This window comes from Macaca thibetana, chromosome 5 (genome assembly GCF_024542745.1).
Source record: "Macaca thibetana thibetana isolate TM-01 chromosome 5, ASM2454274v1, whole genome shotgun sequence".
In the NCBI taxonomy this organism is placed as follows: Eukaryota; Metazoa; Chordata; class Mammalia; order Primates; family Cercopithecidae; genus Macaca; species Macaca thibetana.
In genome coordinates, this window is record NC_065582.1 from 67130974 (window position 1) to 67150782 (window position 19809).

General features: G+C 35.3%; 1 protein-coding gene across 1 annotated transcript; it reads left to right on the forward strand.

Annotated features, from left to right (window-relative positions):
* Window positions 1–9170: 9170 nt before the first annotated feature.
* On the forward strand, window positions 9171–15059 carry IL2 (interleukin 2). Its single transcript, XM_050792656.1, has 4 exons — window positions 9171–10223; window positions 10314–10373; window positions 12669–12815; window positions 14663–15059. Exons 1-4 carry the CDS (start codon window positions 10077–10079, stop codon window positions 14771–14773), a joined length of 465 nt encoding a protein of 154 aa, XP_050648613.1. The 5' UTR covers window positions 9171–10076; the 3' UTR covers window positions 14774–15059.
* The last annotated feature ends 4750 nt before the right edge of the window (window positions 15060–19809 follow it).

Sequence of the window (19809 nt, forward strand, 5' to 3'; positions counted from 1 at the left end):
TAGATGGCATCTACTTCCATAGAAGGCTGTTTTGTCTATGTTGAAAATCTGTTGTTTAGTGTTAACTACTTTCATCAACTAACTTAGCTAGATCTCTGGATAACTTGCTGCAGCTTCTACATCAGCATTTGCTGCTTCAACTTGCACTTTTATGTCATGGAGACAGCTTCTTTCCTTAAACCTCATTAGCCAACATCTCCTAGCTTCTAACTTTTCTTCTGCAACATCCTCACCTCTCAGCCTTAACAGCACTGAACAGAGTTAAGTTCTTGCTCTGACTTAGGCACTGACTTAAGGAAATGTTGTGGCTGGTTTGATCTTCTATCCAGACCACTCAGACATTCTCCATATCAATAATAAGGCTGTTTTGCTCTCTTATTATTCGTGTGTTCATTGGATTAGCATTTTAAATTTCCTTTAAGAACTTTTCCTTCGCATTTACAACTTGGCTGTTTGGCACAAGAGGCCTAGCTTCTAGCCTACCTTGGTTTTCAACATGACTTCCTCACTAAGTTTAATCATTCCTAGTTTTTTATTAAAGTGAGAGCCATGTGACTCCTCCTTTCACTTGAACACTTAGAACCCATTGTAGGTTGGTCCAATCACTAGTTGGTCCAATTTCAATATTGTTGTGTTTTGGGAATAGGAAGGCCTGGGGAAAGGGAGAGAGATAGGGGAATGGCCAGTCAGTGGAATAGTCAGAATACACACAACATATATCGATAAATTTGTGGTCTTATATCACGATAGTTTCTGGGACTCAAAAATAATTACAACAATAACATCAAAGATCACTAATCACAGAGCACCATAACAGAATAATAATAATGAAAAAGTTTGAAAAATTGTGTGAGAACAAAATGTGACAGAGGCACAAAATGTGCCCATGCCGTTAGCGAAATGGTGCTGCTAGATTTACTCCATACAGAATTACCACAAACCTTTCGTTTTTTTTTTTTTTTTTTTTTTTTTTTTTTGAGACGGAGTCTCGCTCTGTCGCCCAGGCTGGAGTGCAGTGGCGTGATCTCGGCTCACAGCAAGCTCCGCCTCCCAGGTTCACGCCATTCTCCTGCTTCAGCCTCCCGAGTAACTGGGACTACAGGCGCCCGCCACCACGCCCGGCTAATTTTTTGTATTTTTAGTAGAGACAGGGTCTCACCGTGTTAGTCAGTATGGTCTCGATCTCCCGACCTTGTGATCCGCCCGCCTCGGCCTCCCAAAGTGCTGGGATTACAGGCATGAGCCACCACGCCTGGCCCTTTCATTTGTTAAAAGAGAGAACAACAAAAAAGCAATGTCTGTGTAGTGCAAAAAGTCAAAGCTCCATAAAATGAGGTATGCCTGTAGTTTGATTTTGGCAATTACTTCACAATGTACACATATATCAAAACATCAAGTTGTATACCTTAAATACAGTTTTTATTTATTTTTTATTGTACTTCCATAAAGCTGAGGGAAAAACAATCTCTTTGGTTCAATGGTCAGACTGACATCATACATTTCACAGAGAAGACCAAAAGTAAGGACTTCTTAGTTGTAAAAGTACATTCAATACATCATTTTGTTAAATCTTGATAACAGTACTATGAGGAACAGAGGAAGGACAGGTATTCTTTGACCCATTTAATAGAAGCTAAATAAGACTTATAAATAGGAAGCATCATGCCCAAGGTCACAAAGCAGGTTAGACTTCTCCCTAGGTTTAGGACTGCAAACTCAAATGTCTACAAAGCTAGATCCATGGTGTATTAGTCTGTTCTCACACTGCTAATAAAGACATGCCCGAGACTGGGTAATTTATAAAGAAAAAGAGGTTTAATGGACTCACAGTTCCACATGCCTGGGGAGACCTCACAATTATGGCAGAAGGCAAGGGGCAAAGGAACATCTTACATGGAAGTAGGCAAGACAATGTGTGCAGGGGAACTGCCCTTTATAAAACCATCAGATATGGTGAGACTTATACACTATCACCAGAACAGCACAGGAAAAACCCACCCCCATGATTCAATTACTTCCCACTGGGTCCCTCCCATGACTTATGGGGATTATGGGAGCTACAATTTAAGATGATATTTGGGTGGGGACACAGCCAAACTACATCACATGATATAATGAGCAAAGTGGCCAGTTGGAAGAGCACTGGTAACCACTGCATGAGGGTATTTAAGGAGGGAGTAGCTTCCAGCTTCAGCAAATGACTACCAGTGCTGCCATGTCTTCAGAGGTGTTTTTTTTTTTTTTTTTTTTTTTTTTGTTTTTTTTTTGTTTTTGCTTATCTTGAGAGTTTAAACTCTAAACACAAGCTCCAATCCAGACTTTTAAGTTAAACGATAAAATTTTAAAATGTTGTATTAATTAAAATACAAAACAAATAAACACTATGAGGGCTAAGTACATTTAAGTCACAATCTGCATCCTCTATCAATTTTTAAATGTTGGCTTAAAATATGAAACAAACATTATGAGGGCTAAATACATTTAAGTCACAATCTGCATCTTCTGACCTACGGGTTTCTGCTTTTCATAAAGTGTTCTGCTGCTTAGTACACCAGTTAAGGGTTGGAGTAGTCAAACATTTGGCTACAAGAACAGGTGTACTTGTTACCTAAAGTTAGGTCTGGTTGTTTATAAACATCATATACCATATTTTAGCTTCCAGGTTTTCTTGAATTATTCCCATATTTCTGCAGTGTTTATTAATATACTTATTTTTCAAACATTTACATATACTGATGTATTAAAATATGTCATTTAATAATCAAAGAAAATGTATTACCACTTTTTTGATGTTTGGGACTTAATTAGGTGACAATAATCAGCAATGAGAATAGTGATTGAATGCCATATAGTATATTTTACGATTTAACAATAGAGACAATTTAAAATTTTAACTTGTTCATTTCATTTTCTTTATACTTGTTTTACATACACTGGTTATATACCCAATTCTTAGAGATAAATTTAGTTTCATTCTGGGACATTATTCAGTATGGCCACAAACCAAAATCATACTGCATCTGTTTCAACCACAATTGTGAAGCTAGGAATTATTTTTTAGCAGCTTTGATATATAATTTACATACCATAGTGTAAAGTTCAGTGGTTTTTATATATTCACAAGAGTTTTACAACCATCACCACTATCTAATTTCAGAACATTTTCATCATCCAAAAAAGAAACCTCATACTCATTAGCAGTCACTCTCCATTCTCCCTTCCCTGCAGCCCCTGGAAACCACGAATCTGCTTTCTGTCACTATGCATATGCTTATTCAGGACATTTCATATAAATGGAATCATACAATATTTGACCTGTTGTGATTGCTTCTTTCACTTAGCATAATATTTTCAATGTTCACCCATGTTGTAGAATGTAACAGTATTTCAATTTTTATTGTTAAATAAGATTCCATTGTATGGATATACCACATTTAATTTATCCAATATCAGTTGTTGGACACTTGGGTTGCTTCCACTTTTTGATTTTTATGAATGCTGCTATGAATATTTGTGTACAAGTCTTTGTGTGCAAATATGTTCTCATTTCTCTTGGGTATATAACCAGGAGTGGAATTGCTGGGTCACATGGTAATTCTATGTTTAATATTTTGAGGAATTGCCAATGTTTCCAAAGCAGCTATACTATTTTACATTTCCACCAGCAATGCATGATGGTTCTAATTTTTTTCATATTTTTATCAATATTTGTTATTGTCCTTTTAAAAATGTGTTATTATTTTAGTTATTCTAATGGGTGTGAAGAGGCATCTCATTGTGGTTTTGGTTCGGTTTTCCCTATTAACAATGTTGAGCATCTTTTCATGTGCTTTTTGGTCATATGCACATCTTTTTTGGAGAAATGTCTGTTCAAATTGTTTGGTCATTTTTAAATTGGGCTATTTGTATTTTTACTGTTAAGTTGCAAGAATTATTTGTATGTTCTGAATACAAACCTCATATAAAATACATGATTTGCAAATATTTTCTCCCACTCTGGGATTGTCTTTCTTCATGGTGTCCTTTGAAGTATAAAAGTTTCTAACTTTGATGAGCTCCAATTTATTTTTCTTTTGTTAGTTTTGCTTTTGGTGACATATCTAAGTAGTCATCGCCTCATTCAAGGTCAAGAATATTTACTTATATGTTTTATTGTAAAAGTTTTATTAGGTTGGTACAAAAGTATTGCAGTCTTTTCCAAACTAATATAATTTTATATAATTTTAGCTCTTACACTTAGGTCTGTGATTCATTTTGAGTTAATGTTTGTATACGGTATAAAGTAAGGGTCCAACCTCACACTTTTGCATATAGATATCCAGTTATCCCAAGCATCAACTGTTGAAAAGACTTTTCTTCTCCCATTGAATCGTCTTGGCACCCTTGTTAAAAACCAATTGGCCACAAATGTATCTTACACTTGGGAATTAACTCCTCATCCAATCCCTTATAGTCACTGTCTTACATTGGAGCATTGCATATATGTCTGTTTTCCTTACTCAAATATAAAATTCTGTAAACTATAGCTACACATTTTGTATCTCCCATAGCCCATAATCATATTTAATAAGGCTCCTTATTTTGCATTTACAATACAAATAGAACTTTCTAAAAATTATTTTGGCACAATATACTCAGAGTGCTGTTAGTTGCATATGAGAAACCCAAAATAACAGTGGCTTAAATAAGGTATGCTTGTTTCTCTCACATAAAATAATTCAAAACTAGGCAATCAGAGTTGATTTGGCAGCTCACCGAATTTATCTGTATCCCAGCTCTCAGCCCTACCATCCCCAGAACAGTCCCCTGTCCTCAAGGTACTGAAAAGCCACTAGAGCTCTAGCCATTAAATCTGCAGGGCCACACCTCACTGCCAAGTGAAACTACAGAGAATATGGTCTTTACTGGGGAGCAGCAATATGTCCAGCTAAAAATCAGGATTCTTATTATAAGTAGAAAGGAGGGATAGATATTAAGAGGAAATCAGCATTCTCTACAGCAGGAATAAGGGGGTAACTTTTAAAAAAATATCTTTGGGACTAAAGAGAGTTAGGTATTTAGGAAGTTCCAAAGTAATTCAGTATCTCATAGCTGCCCCTGTACCAATGGACTTAGATAAGCCTGGGATGAATGTGGAGCTTGTTCTTTCTTTTTTTTTTTTTCTGATTAATTGGTTGTTCTCTATTCTAGAGTGCAGGGACTGCTGGCAGGAAAGCATTATATTACCTCAGCTCTTACAAGTTGTAAGCTATACTCCCAAGTTATCCTCATTGAGAAATGATGTCAGATAATCCAAGTATAGTCTACCCTATTAGTCTAAACTATAGGAAACAGAAGATCCAACCCTATAAGGGACAGAAGGTCTGTGAGGGTTAGTCTGCCAACAAACTTGGGCTAAGAGGTGAAATGAACTCTACAGGAATCCTAATATCATCCAGTGAGAAGTCCAGAGCTGTTTGTCCAATACTGTGGGACTAGCCTGATACAGGTCAAGGATAGAGAAGAGAATTAAGAATGAGGTGCATATTCACACATTTAAAAATATTATATATGAGGCAAATGACTCTAAAATTAGCCACCTATGTAACAACTTCTAGAAGCTCTACCAGTAAAAAATGCACAGTTACCATGAGGTGATGGAAAGCTTTCCCTCTCTTCCCAGTAACGAGAACTATAGATGCATCTCATTTGCAGAGGCTGGCCCCTCCCCTTATATATCATGGGTTACATGAATGGGTCCTATAGATGTGTTGATTTGCTTGACTTCCTCCTATTCTCTAGCATTATTGTTTTTTATAGTAAATTGTTCACCCTTGATCTGTAGAAGTGTGAAATGAAATATGTTAACAATGGTTATCTCTAGCAGATTAGATTACAGTTGATTTTTGTTTTTTGATTTTTTTTTTAGATTCTGTGTATCACCCACATTTTCTATAATCAATACGTATTATTTCCTAACTAGACAATGTTATAAATTTTAAAATTAAAAAAAAATCAGATCAGAATCTTTAAAATATGTATACGATTTAGGAATAACGAACAACAGACTCTCTGTCAATGGTACACCCAAAGCCACTATAGAAGAAAAGAACAAACTGTTAACAGAGAACTTAGAAATAAGATAGGAAAAACAATTAGATGCAGATATAAATAACTTTATTTTCACAAAATTTTAATAAAACCATTTATCTTGGCAGAGGAGAAAGCTAGTATTTATCAGTTGTAAGGCTTAATTCTTAATGTACGAAGAAAAAACATACTAGCCATATGAAACACACGTTTCTCTCCTTAACTATTTTGTGGTAAATTAAAAGATGTGAAATGAGATAAATAGTTGTGAAAGTGCTTTATAAACTTGAAGTGCTTTGCAAATCCAATACTGTTACTGTCAGAAGACTATCATATTCTACCTCTAGTAACTGCTGTGTGACTTGTCATAGGGGTCTCATATTTACACAAAAAGTAAATTTCCAAAGGTTTTGAAGATTCTTCCCTTCTCATCACATGTAAGTAGTAAGGTATCTCTTGGCTGCCAATGCAGACAACTGCTTAGTGTGGTATTTCCATGTTAGCCTTATAACACTGCACTCTGAAAAGCACAGTGCAGCTTAAATCCACAGTGGATACAATCATTGTCTAACTTCAGATATTGAGAAATGTTAGAAAATATCAACTGTTCTGGTGTTTTTAAAAGACCCCAGAAAGAGATTCAAAAACATGAGCAAAGCTCAGCATTTGTAGCTCTGTGTGAATTCAGCTGCTCCAAGTTCTTAGAAGTCCTAAGGCTACTCAAAGGGTTGTTTAGGTGAAGATGGATGATGCCTTCCCTGAATCATCAGCTGCCACTGATAGAGTGAAGTGAGATGGAATAGTGGGCACAATATCATTCATCCTACTCTATGTAGCCTAATGGGTCCAGAATTTAGCATCACTATTTTACACTGGAAAAGGATGAGATTATGAGGGGTCAGGGAGGCTTTGAGTTTTTGCTCTAACTTCACACTAATTAAGAATGTGATCTTGGGTAAGCCACTTTAACCTCTGTCAATGTCAAATTTCTTATCAGTAAAATGTGACTATGTGAGACAATAAATTTGAAAATACTTTGCAAAATTGAAAGTACCAGGGAAATAATTCTTCAATCCCAAAAGGTTGTGAACATTACTAAAATTTGCCACATGGAAGAGCACACACCACAGAGACATAACTGTGATCATAAACAGATTTACAAAAGTGGTATTTCATTACGGAGGGCCATAGGGCTGATAAAGACAAATGCATCACCAACCTATGTCCGAGGTCATTCAGATTTTCCTAGGAAACACAGAGCTTCTAGCTGAATTATCTCTGGATGGTATGGAAATTGTCCAACAATATATTCCTAATTTGAAAGGAACAAAACTGAATCTTGAAGCACCAAGAGGCCTTTATAGAAACGGACAAGAGATGAATTAACATAGGCATCAAGCTACAGACCAAATTAAAGTTTTACAAAACTGTGAAAGAGGGTAAGAAGAAATTTATGGGAAGCAGACTCCTTGAAAGTCAGCTTTGATGGACTGACAATATGTGCAACACATTGAGCAACCTCTTAGGTAGGCAGCTTCAGGGACAGGGGCTGCCCTTTTGAAAGGACTTGGGCCACTCTTGAGTCTAAGAGGCTGTCACAAACAATACTAAGCAACTAAAAATAGCTTCTTGTTTAATAGTAAAATTCTGCATAGTAAAAGGAGAAGCAGGAGGTATGACACACGTGGTAGTTAGCAGTCTACTACTGACTATTGCCACTATAACCAGGAAAGCCAGCTGATATGTCAGATGTGAGAAAGCGAAAGTATGTCACAGTGAATGTAGTTTTTCCCCCAAGTATTTCAAGAAAGAAATGAAAAAGCCAACTTCTATAATGGTGCCTACTGTGCATTAGTAGAGATATACTAGGGGTCTAAGAACTCAGTTTTCTACAGGGTCCCAGAAATATAGCCATATATTGCCCCATTCTCTAATGGAAATAGCCAGAGAAATATAAATATCAAGACTGGAGAACATCAAAGACCTCATTGGAAAAGCCCCCACATAGGAAAATGTGTGGGCCTGAATTCTTCCATTCTGGAAGGGTAAAGGCCTGAGTGATGATGCTGGGATTAGACACTGAAACTCTTTAGAGAAGCAAAACAAGTATAATAAAGCTGTACTTTATTATATTAAATAAATGACACACAACTACCAAATAGCCTTCCCCTTATAACAGTGTTAATGTGATTTTGATCTGAAATGTAGAGAGACATTTTGCATTTTTTCGTAATAAAGAGTTTACGAGATTTGGCCCTAATCTGACCTTTTCTTCATTTTTTTTCTACTTGAGGGACTACAATCTTTATTTTTGTTTTATATTCTCTGAACATTACCTAATGCATAGAAAACTTATTGAACCATTTTTCTCTGTTCTTTGTAAAAGATTACAATTGACTGTTCCTTAGACTGCTTTAATCATTCCTGCCTATGCACCCTCCTCAAAATCCAGTTTAAATTAATTGTTCCTTATTCGAAATTCCTTATATCCACCTCCCTTGGGGCAGCAATCACCTATCACCCAGGACTACACTTGTGTATGCATATATCTTCCCTATTACAAATCAGGTTCTTTGAGAAAATACAAATGGTAAGAGAGTGGATTTTTGGAGTCAGAGCATTCTCTTTTCAAATCCTTGTTCTGCCCCTTACTGGCAATAAGGGCTGAGTGACCTAGAGCAAATTACTTAACTTCTCTGAGCCTCAGTTTTCTAATCTGCAAAATAGGAGCCATCACTTCACAAGTTTGTAAGACTTAAATTAGACTAAATGCCTGCCTGTACACTGTTCTCTTTTCTCTCTTTCTATATACCTGAAGGCATTATAGGTGCTAGATAAATGTCTGTTTAAAGACCAGACAATATTGTCTTAAACAAACAAACAAAAACACAGACAATACCATCTTTAAAAAAAAAAAAGGTCGGGTAAGAAATAAGGCAGTAGAATGGAAGCTTTACAAGGACTCTCTCTGAGAGAGGATCTCCTCAAGTGTCCCCAGGTTAAATTACAAGTATATACCCATACAATTGTTCAGACAGTTTGTGCATGCTACTGAGGACGAATGAACTCCTACCCTAAATATCCCAATCTGACTAAAAAAAAGATCATAACTATTATGGTTACATTCATAGTGTCCCAGGTGATTTAGAGAATAAAAAAAAATCCATTAAAGAGGTAAAGACATAAAAATGAGAAACATGGACTGGTTTACACATAACACATACAAAGTCTATTATAAAACTAGCATCAGTATCCTTGAATGCAAACCTTTTTCTGAGTATTTAACAATTGCACCCTTTAAAAAATGTACAATAGACATTAAAACACTTAAACAGATATATAAACATTTTAAAATTAAAACAGCGTAAAATAGTACCTCAAGCTCAATAAGCATTTTATGTATTCTAATCTTAGTATTTCTCTAGCTGACATGTAAGAAGCAATCTATCTTATTGTATACAATTAGCTCATTGTGTGGATAAAAAGGTAAAACCATTCTGAAACAGGAAACCAATATACTTCCTGTTTAATCAACAAATCTAAACATTTATTCTTTTCATCTATTTATTCTTGCTCTTGTCCACCACAATATGCTACTCACATGTTCAGTGCAGTTTTATGACAAAGAGAAAATTTTCATGAGTTACTTTTGTATCCCCACCCCCTTAAAGAAAGGAGGAAAAACTGTTTCATACAGAAGGCGTTAATTGCATGAATTAGAGCTATCACCTAAGTGTGGGCTAATGTAACCATGAGGGATTTCACCTACATCCATTCAGTCAGTCTTTGGGGGTTTAAAGAAATTCCAAAGAGTCATCAGAAGAGGAAAAATGAAGGTAATGTTTTTTCAGACAGGTAAAGTCTTTGAAAATATGTGTAATATGTAAAACATTTTGACACCCCCATAATATTTTTCCAGAATTAACAGTATAAATTGCATCTCTTGTTCAAGAGTTCCCTATCACTCTCTTTAATCACTACTCACAGTAACCTCAACTGCTGCCACAATGTACAGGATGCAACTCCTGTCTTGCATTGCACTAAGTCTTGCACTTGTCACAAACAGTGCACCTACTTCAAGTTCTACAAAGAAAACACAGCTACAACTGGAGCATTTACTGCTGGATTTACAGATGATTTTGAATGGAATTAATGTAAGTATATTTCTTTCTTACTAAAATTATTACATTTAGTAATCTAGCTGGAGATCATTTCTTAATTAACAATGTATTATACTTTCTTAGAATTACAAGAATCCCAAACTCACCAGGATGCTCACATTTAAGTTTTACATGCCCAAGAAGGTAAGTACAATTTTTTATGTTCAATTTCTGTTTTAATAAAATTCAAAGTAATATGAAAAAATTGCACAGATGGGATTAATAGCAGCTTATCTAAGGTAAAGAGTAACTTTAATTTCTGTTTTTTTTGAAAACCCAAGTTTGATAATGAAGCCTCTATTAAAATAGTTTTACCTATATTTTTTACATATATTTGTGTATTGGTGGGGGTGGGAAGAAAACATAAAAATAATATTCTCACTTTATTGATAAGACAATTTTAAACAAAAATGTTGACTTATGGTTTCATTTAAAAATGTAAAACTCTAAAATATTTGATTATGCCACTTTAGTATGTAAAATACCAAAATCTATTTCCAAGAAGCCCAACTTAAAAAATCTTTTCTTGTTTTAGGAAAGGTTCCTAAGTAAGAGGCAGCATAACACTAACTAATAGCACAGACTCTGGGGCCAGATATCTCAAGTGAAATCTCAGCTCTGCCATGTCCTAGCTTTCATGACCTTTGGCAAATTACCTGCTCTCTTTGTGATTCAGTTTCATGTCTACTTAAATGAATAACTGTATATACTTAATACACTTTTGTGAGAATTAGTAAGTAAATGTAAAGCACTCAGAACCGTGTCTGGCATAAGGTAAATACCATATAAGCATTAGCTATTATTAGTAGTATTAAAGATAAAATTCTTACTGAGAAATACAAAGTGAAATTTTGGATTTTTATCTTTTTACCAATAGAACTTGAGACTTATAATGTTATATGACTTATTTCCCAAGATTAAAAGCTTCATTAGGTGGTTTTTGGATTCAGATACAGCATAAGCATAATCATCCAAGTTCCTAGGTTACATTAGGTATGCAAAGCTACCTAGTAGCTGTGCCAGTTAAGAGAGAATGAACAAAATTTGGTGCCAGAAAGGGCTTGTGCCAGGGTGAATCCAAGCCCAGAAAATAATAGGATTTAAGGGGACACAGATGCAATCCCATTGACTCAAATTCTATTAATTCAAGGGAAATCTGCTTCAAACTACTCTTCCGAAAGATGTAAAGGAGACAGCTTACAGATGTTACTCTAGTTTAAACAGAGCCACGTAATGCAACTCCAGCAACATAAAGACACTAGATGCTGTTTCCTGAAGAAAATTTCTCCTCATTGTTCATGCCAAAAACTTAACCCCGAATTTGTAGAATTTGTAGTGGCGAATTGAAAGCACAATAGATGGACATATCAGGGGATCGGTATTGTCTTGTCCTACCTTTCCCACTAAAGATTGTTAGAAAGATGATATTATGTGCATAATTTAGGGGGTGGTAGAATTCACTGAAATCTAACAGTTTGAAAACAAAAGTAATGATAAACTCTATTCATTTGTTTAACCCTCATTGCACATTTACAAAAAATTTTAGAAACTAATAAAAATATTTGATTCCAAGGATGCTATGTTAATGCTATAATGAGAAAGAACTGAAATCTAATTCTGGCTCTACCTATTTATGTGGTCAAATTCTGAGATTTGGCATCCTTATTTTAAAAATGGAGATGATCCCTCACTGCCTACTTCAAAAGATGACGTGAGACGTAAATGGGCCTATTTTGGAGAAAATTCTTTTAAATTATAATATACCATAGAAATACGAAATATTATATATAATATAGAACCAGGAGGCCTGTTCAAAAGTCCTTCCAAAGTACTATAATCTTTTATTTTATTGGGACAAATATTTTTGAAATGCATCTTAATGTAGTGATTGTAGAAAAGTAAAAATTTAGACACACTTAAATGTGTCTTGCTCCAGGCTATATCGAGAGCCACTACTACATGATTATTGTTACCTAGTGTAAAATGTCAGGATTGTGATAGATGGCATCCAATAGTTCCTTCTGTCTCTTAACATTCTGTGATTCTTAACTCTTAAATTATCAAATATTATAATCATAGAATGTGATTTTTATATTTCCACATTCTAACTGATCTGGTTCTAATGATTTTCTATGCAGACTGGAAAAGTAATCAGCCTACATCTGTAATTTGCATTTAGATGCAGAAATGCTAACATTTTGCAAAGCCAAATTAAGCTAAAACCAGTGAGTCAACTATCACTTAACGCTAGTCATAGGTACTTGAGCCCCAGTTTTTCCAGTTTTATAATGTAAACTCTACTGGTCCATCTTTACAGTCATACTGAGAACAGAGAGAATGGTAAAAACTACATACTGCTACTCCAAATAAAATAAATTAGAAATTAATTTCTGATTCTGACCTCTGTGGAAACTGAGCTGATGATAATTATTATTCTAGGCCACAGAATTGAAACATCTTCAGTGTCTAGAAGAAGAACTCAAACCTCTGGAGGAAGTGCTAAATTTAGCTCAAAGCAAAAACTTTCACTTAAGAGATACCAAGGACTTAATCAGCAATATCAACGTAATAGTTCTGGAACTAAAGGTAAGGCATTACTTTATTTGCTCTCCTGGAAATAAAAAAAAAAAATGGAAGGGGAAAAGTACCACATTTCAAAGTGACATAACATTTTTGGTATTTGTAACGTACCCATGCATGTAATTAGCCTACATTTTAAGTACACTGTGAACGTGAATCGTTTCTAATGTTAGATGATAAACTAACTGGGAAGTATAAGCTACAGAGTTTGCACCTACCATCTACTAATGGACAAGCCTCATCCCAAACTCCATCACTTTTCACATTAACACAAAACTGGGAGTGAGAGAAGGTACTGAATTGAGTTTCACAGAAAGCAGGCAGATTTTATTATATATTTTTCAATTCCTTCAGATCATTTACTGGAATAGTCAATACTGATTACCTGAAATGCTTTTCAAATGGTGTTTCCTTATCATTTGATAGAAGGACTACCCATAAGAGATTTGTCTTAAAAAAAAAACCTGGAGCCATTACAATGGCCAGTGGACTAAACAAACAACAACCTTTTTAGAGGCAATCCCACTTTCAGAATCAAGTATTTTTAAATGCACAGGAAGCATAAAATATGCAAGGGACTCAGGTGATGTAAAAGACATTCCCTTCTCTCTTTTTATATCCCATCTGTTAAGGTATAAAATTCATGAGTTAATAGCTATCCTAAATAAGCAGCATAAGTATAATAATAGAAAGACATTTCTAAAAGTAACTCCAGTTGTGTCCAAATGAATTACTTATTAGTGGACTGTTTCAGTTGAATTAAAAAAATACATTGAGATCAATGTCATCTAGACACTGACAGATTCAGTTCCTTATCTATGGCAAGAGTTTTACTCTAAAATAGTTAACATCAGAAAACTCATTCTTAACTCTTGATACAAATTTAAGACAAAACCATGCAAAAATCTGAAAACTGTGTTTCAAAAGCCAAACACTTTTTAAAATAAAAAAAACCCAAGATATTACAATATTTAAATAATTATGCTTAAGAGGGTACAGAACACTGTAACAGTTTATTTAAAGAGAATACTTATTTAAAGGGAACACTCTATCTCACTTGCTTTTTGTTCCCAGGGTAGGAATAACTTCAAATTTGAAAAGCTGTCTTTTAAGTATTACTTTATATCAAAATATTTCCTCCTTAGCTTATCAACTAGAGGAAGCGTTTAAATCGCTTCTTTCAGCAGGGGAGCCTAGTTTCTAAAAAGCCAGTCCACAGAACAAAATTTCCAATGTTTAAACTTTCAAAAGTTGTTAAATTCACCTGTATTGATACTATGATAGGGTAGGGGTAGGTATAAGTATTTATGAAGATGTTCTTCACACAAATTTCTCCCAAACAGAAGCATGTCCTCGCTTACTCTAGGCTAGTTCTATTCTGCTTTGGGGAAAATATAAGGAGATTCACTTAAGTAGAAAAATAGGAGACTCTAATCAAGATTTAGAAAAGAAGTATAATGTGCATATCAATTCATACATTTAACTTAAACAAATATAGGTACATATTCAGAGGAAAAGCGATCAAGTTTATTTCACATCCAGCATTTAATATTTGTCTAGATCTGTTTTTATTTAAATGTTTATTTGCACCCAATTCAGGGAAAAAAATTTTGTGTTCATTGACTGAATTAACAAATGAGGAAAATCTCAGCTTCCATGTTACTATCATTTGGTATCATAACAAAATATGTAATTTTGGCATTCATTTTGATCATTTCAAGAAAATGTGAATAATTAATGTGTTTGGTAAGCTTGAAAATAAAGGCAATAGGCCTATAAGACTTCAATTGGGAATAACTATATATAAGGTAAACTACTCTGTACTTTAAAAAATTAACATGTTTCTTTTATAGGGATCTGAAACAACACTGATGTGTGAATATGCTGATGAGACAGCAACCATTGTAGAATTTCTGAACAGATGGATTACCTTTTGTCAAAGCATCATCTCAACACTGACCTGATAATTAAGTGCTTCCCACTTAAAACATACCAGGCCTTCTATTTATTTAAATATTTAAATTTTATATTTATTGTTGAATGTATGGTTTGCTACCTATTGTAACTATTATTCTTAATCTTAAGATTATAAACATGGATCTTTTAAGATTCTTTTTGTAAGCCCTAAGGGCTCTAAAATGGTTTCACTTAAATTATTTATCCCAAAATATTTATATTATGTTGAATGTTGAATATAATATATATGTAGATTGGTTAATAAAACTATTTAGTAAATTTGATAAATATAAACAAGCCTGGATATTTGTTATTTTGGAAACAGCACAGAGTAAGCATTTAAATATTTCTTAGTTACTTGTGTGAACTGCAGTATGGCTAAGATGCTTACAAAAGTCACTCTTCCTCTGAAGAAATATGTAGAACAGAGATGTAGACTTCTCAAAGGCCCTTGCTTTGTCCTTTCAAGGGCTGATCAGACCCTTAGTTCTGGTCTGAGAATATCTCTTAGCAGATTATATTTTCCTTCTTCTTAAACAAAATGCCAAACACAAACATTCTTGAAACTCTTCACAGATTTGGTGCGGCTACGAATTCTCCATTATCTTACAACTTGCCCAGTGCCATGAGGAGGCTCACCTGTATGGCCTATATCAAAGGTCTTCCTTGCCCTTTGGCTTTCCATTGGGTCCTGCCATTGGGGAGCGCTGGTAGGAACTCTGAGGAACATAAGAGATTCCTCTGACTCCCTCCTTGTGGAGTAGACTCAGGATGGCTGTGCCTCTCAACCAAAGAACCCAGATTACCTCAAGGTGGCACTCTGTATACTTTTTCCTTCTAAGTGATTCTGGTAATCTTCCCTTCCACTTCTCTCTTTAAGCCTAGGGAGGGTGGTACGTGTGCTGTTAGCAACTCCAGGGTACTTTTACCACCCCTTGCAGTTTCCCTGTACTCTGACCATAGCTTTTTAAATAGTCCTTTTATTAAATCCTCCTTTTAATTGAGTATGCCATCTGTTTCCTGCTGGGACTCAGATACAGTAATTGTATCAGAAATAGTCCCAGAAAAGAGACCCTCAAAATAGGATTCTGGGACTGGTTGTCCATATATTCAAGGAACACAAGGATAATAGGAAATGGGAAATCTATGGGATGTAGTAGCATCATGATTACTCAACTTATCATCAATAGTAGCATGGGATGAAATGCAGATGGAGGGCAAGATGTTGTGAGGTCAAATGGCTGTGGCACTTAGTTGCCACAGAAACAATAGTTATAAAAATTATGATTACCTAGATTCTTTTGATGATGATGACCCCAGACAGAGAACAAAGGGGAAAAAAGTTATCAACATACAATTAAAAACATACATGGGCAACCAGAATGCCTCTTCAGCAGCTTTGAAGGAGTCGTTCCTCTCTTCAAAACTGCCAAGGAGTAGAAGTAAAAGGGACCCTTCTCATTAAATACCTCACTTGGAAGATTTTTTTTTTTCACATCTCATCCATTAAATCTTATCTTGGGCAGTTTTAAGGCCTTAGTGCTCAATGAGGCATTCTTCTACCAGGTGCCTTGACTTCTACCAGAAAACTGATGAAATGGCTGAGATTACCTTTTGGCCATTTAGGGGTTCTTCATATAGCTGAACCAACAAACACGTAAAGGACCGTATTGAGCAGGGTGACTGATTTTGATGAAAAGGGGGAAATTCAGTGCCTTCTATAGAACCAGTCAATGACTACACAATAGGTAACAGTATATTTGGAACTCAGGAAATTCAGTGGGGCATCTCTTAGCTTTCTATCCTTAGTAGTATTGGTCAATGGAAAACTGTAACAATCTTTAAAATTGAAGAATATCAAAGACTCAGATTTCACAGAAGTGAGATACGGAGTATACTACCAGGTAAATAATGCCACCCAACCAAAGTAATAGCAGAGGGTAAAAGGGAACATGCAAAGGGTAGTGGAAGAATGCAGCTGTACTAACCAACTTTCATGACTAGCTACTGAGGCAGAAAAGAGACTTGAGCAGTTTTGCTTTTCTCCATTTTTGTACTTTACTAAAAGTACAAGTTGGACTTGACATCATCTCTTATTCTTTATGTGAAGAACACTGGTGATACCTAACATTTTAGATTACAGGAAAAATATTGCTGAATTGACATTACCCTATAATGATACAATAACTGATGAGATTTCATGTGTCTCCTTTGCTAGGAGTATAAACCTTCTTCCCAAAGGAAGGAAGAGAGCACATGCTGAGGAATGAAGGTGTGACCTGTGTATCTTCCACTTTTCCCTCAAAAACAACTCTATATCCTTTTCCATCCTGATCTTCATCCTGCTAAGTCAAATTGTGTGGAATACATTAATGTATTTTCTTGCCTTCTGGTTTCTAGCTGAGTTTGACCACAGGGGATTCCTGGTAAGAGGTGAATGTAAGATCACTTTGGAATAGCTGTATCACTTGACCAAAGATGAAACTCCTCTCAAAGTTGCCTTTTATGACCTTTCAAGATTCTAGTACTTACTCCTCTATACTTCTCTTCAGGCCTAGATGCAGTAGCTGTTTCCCTGTGTGATGAAAGCAACCAATACAGGCAGGTCTTGCAGGTTTCAGTCCTCAAGAGAAAGAATGTGCACAACAGACATCCTTGCTTTTTTCCTGAGGGAATTTTCCAAATTGTGACACAAGAAAATGGAACCCAAGAATGAAGGAATGCAGTGGCAGTCCTATGAGGAGTTAAAAGGCAGGAGTAGTTCAGGGTTGTCAAAGTAGATGGAATTTAAGAGACAAAACCCCATTAAGGAGTGACCTGCAGGGAAGGAACCCATGTATCTACATACAAATTTCCCTCAGTTCACTGGCTGATCCATCAGTTGCTTATGGAATATAAGACACTTCCCAATCACTAAAAGAAATGGCAGAAAACAGCAGGTAGGAGGCAAATAAGCTGTATGGTGCTGAGAAGCCACAGGTTGGAGCCAAAGCCCTGCCATGGAGAAAGGGTCTAGTAAACATGTCAGGATTTAAGAAAAAAACAAAAAACAAAAAACAAAAGCCAAGGCTCTAGGTGAACATGTCTTGGAATAAGGACAAATCTGAAATATGCCCTAACAAAGCCTAAAAACAAGCTTCGATAAGATCAAATGAATATTCTAGATTCTATTTGTCTTCTGAAGACAGTTTATTCTAATTTAGATAAAAATAACATCATCCAGAGCCTCCACACTATTTCAGACACATGTAGCATCAGTTTAAAAATTATGAAACCTGCTGGCTAACACAGTGAAACCCTGTCACTACTAAAAATACAAAAAAAAAAAAAAAAAAATTTGTTGGACGTGGTGGCGGGAGCCTGCAGTCCCAGCTTTTCGGAAGGCTGAGGCAGGAGAAGGATGTGAACCTGGTAGGCGGAGTTTGCAGTGAGCCGAGATTGAGCCACTGCACTCCAGCCTGGGTGACAGAGCAAGACTCTGTCTCAAAAAACAAACAAACAAACAAAAATTATGAGACCTGCTAACACGCACGCACACACACACTCTCTCTCTCTCTCGCTCGCTCGCTCTCTCTCAAAATTAAGTTGGGTGGCAGGGGGAAACAATAAACATCTCCAACATAGGATTCAAGTGTATTTATAAGATACAGACTTTAAGTGATATAATATGTACAAGAAAACAAAGCATCCTATCTAGATAATAGATGAAAAGATAAACTTTTGCAGAAAATTGAATTATATTTTAAAAAATCAAAGGAACATTCCAGAACTAAAAAATACCACCTGTGAAATCAAGAAATCACTAGGTGTGCTTAATGGCATACTGGATGTGGAAAAAGACTGTATTAGTGATCTATAGATAAGACAATAAAAAATATCCAAAAGGAAAAAAAGGTATATAAAAAAAGAACACAGTAACACATAGGTAATCAGAGTCATTAAAAAAAGAAAAAACAAGAGGAGAGGAAAGAAGGAATGGTGAAAGATGTAACGGCTGGTAATTTTCGTAACCAAATGAAAAGACATCTACCTACATATTAAAGGTCGGTAAAACCCAAGCAGAATAAATAAAAAACAGCAATAGCAAAGCACATTCACAGACAACCCTCAAATCCATACATAGGCAAATCACAATTAAAATGCTGAAAAGTAAAGAAAAAAGGCAGCTAACTGAAAAAAGGCACTGCCTTCACAAAGCAACAATATATGTGTCAGCAAATATTTCAGCAAAATCTATGAAAGTTGGGAAAACAATGGAATGACATACTTAAAAAAAAAAAACTTGGCAAACTAGAATTCTGCATCATAATTCCTTAGACAAGGTAAAACAGACACTTCAGGCAACAAAAGCTGAGAAAACTGAGCAAAAGCAGACTGGAACCATAAGAAGTACTACAGAAATAATTAAATAATTTTAAGCTGAAGAAAAAAATCCAAATGAAGCACAGGAGTGTAAAAATGAAAAAGAGTACCATACAGTGTAGACAGAAAGTTACTAGTTAAGGAGACAATAGGTCTTGGGGCATTTTAACATATGCACAAGTAAAATATCTGACAAAATAAATAAGGGCAAAAGATGATAAATGGCATTAAAATGTTGCAGGATCCTTGCATTACTGGGGAAGTGTTAAACTAATGAATTTAAGAAAGACGGCAATAAGTCAAAGCTTCATGTTACAATCTAAGGTAACTCCTAAAATAATACATGTTGAGTATCCCTTATCTGAAATCTTGGGACCAGAGGTGTTTTAAATTTTGGATTATTTTGGATTTTTGAATACTTGCATTATATTTACTACTTAAGCATTCCTAAACTGAAATCCAAAATGCTCAGATGAGTATTTTCTTTGGGCATGATCTTTGAGCATCATGTCAGGGCTCAAAATGTTATGGATTTTGGAGCATTTTGGATTTTGAATTTTTGGATTAAGGATGTTCAACCTGTATAAATGAAAAGCAATAAAGAAGAAAATGTATTATAATACTAATAATCCTAAAAATAAGGCAAGAAAGAATGAAGAGAGGAATAAAGGTAAAAAAAGAA

What these genes read in the sequence shown, in the direction of transcription:
- IL2 (XM_050792656.1), top strand. Translation starts at nt 10,077, where the DNA reads ATGTACAGGATGCAACTCCTGTCTTGCATTGCACTAAGTCTTGCACTT. An exon ending in AGTTTTACATGCCCAAGAAG is followed by an intron (nt 10,374 to 12,668) that starts GTAAGTACAATT and finishes TTATTATTCTAG; the next exon opens with GCCACAGAATTGAAACATCT. An exon ending in TAATAGTTCTGGAACTAAAG is followed by an intron (nt 12,816 to 14,662) that starts GTAAGGCATTAC and finishes TTTCTTTTATAG; the next exon opens with GGATCTGAAACAACACTGAT.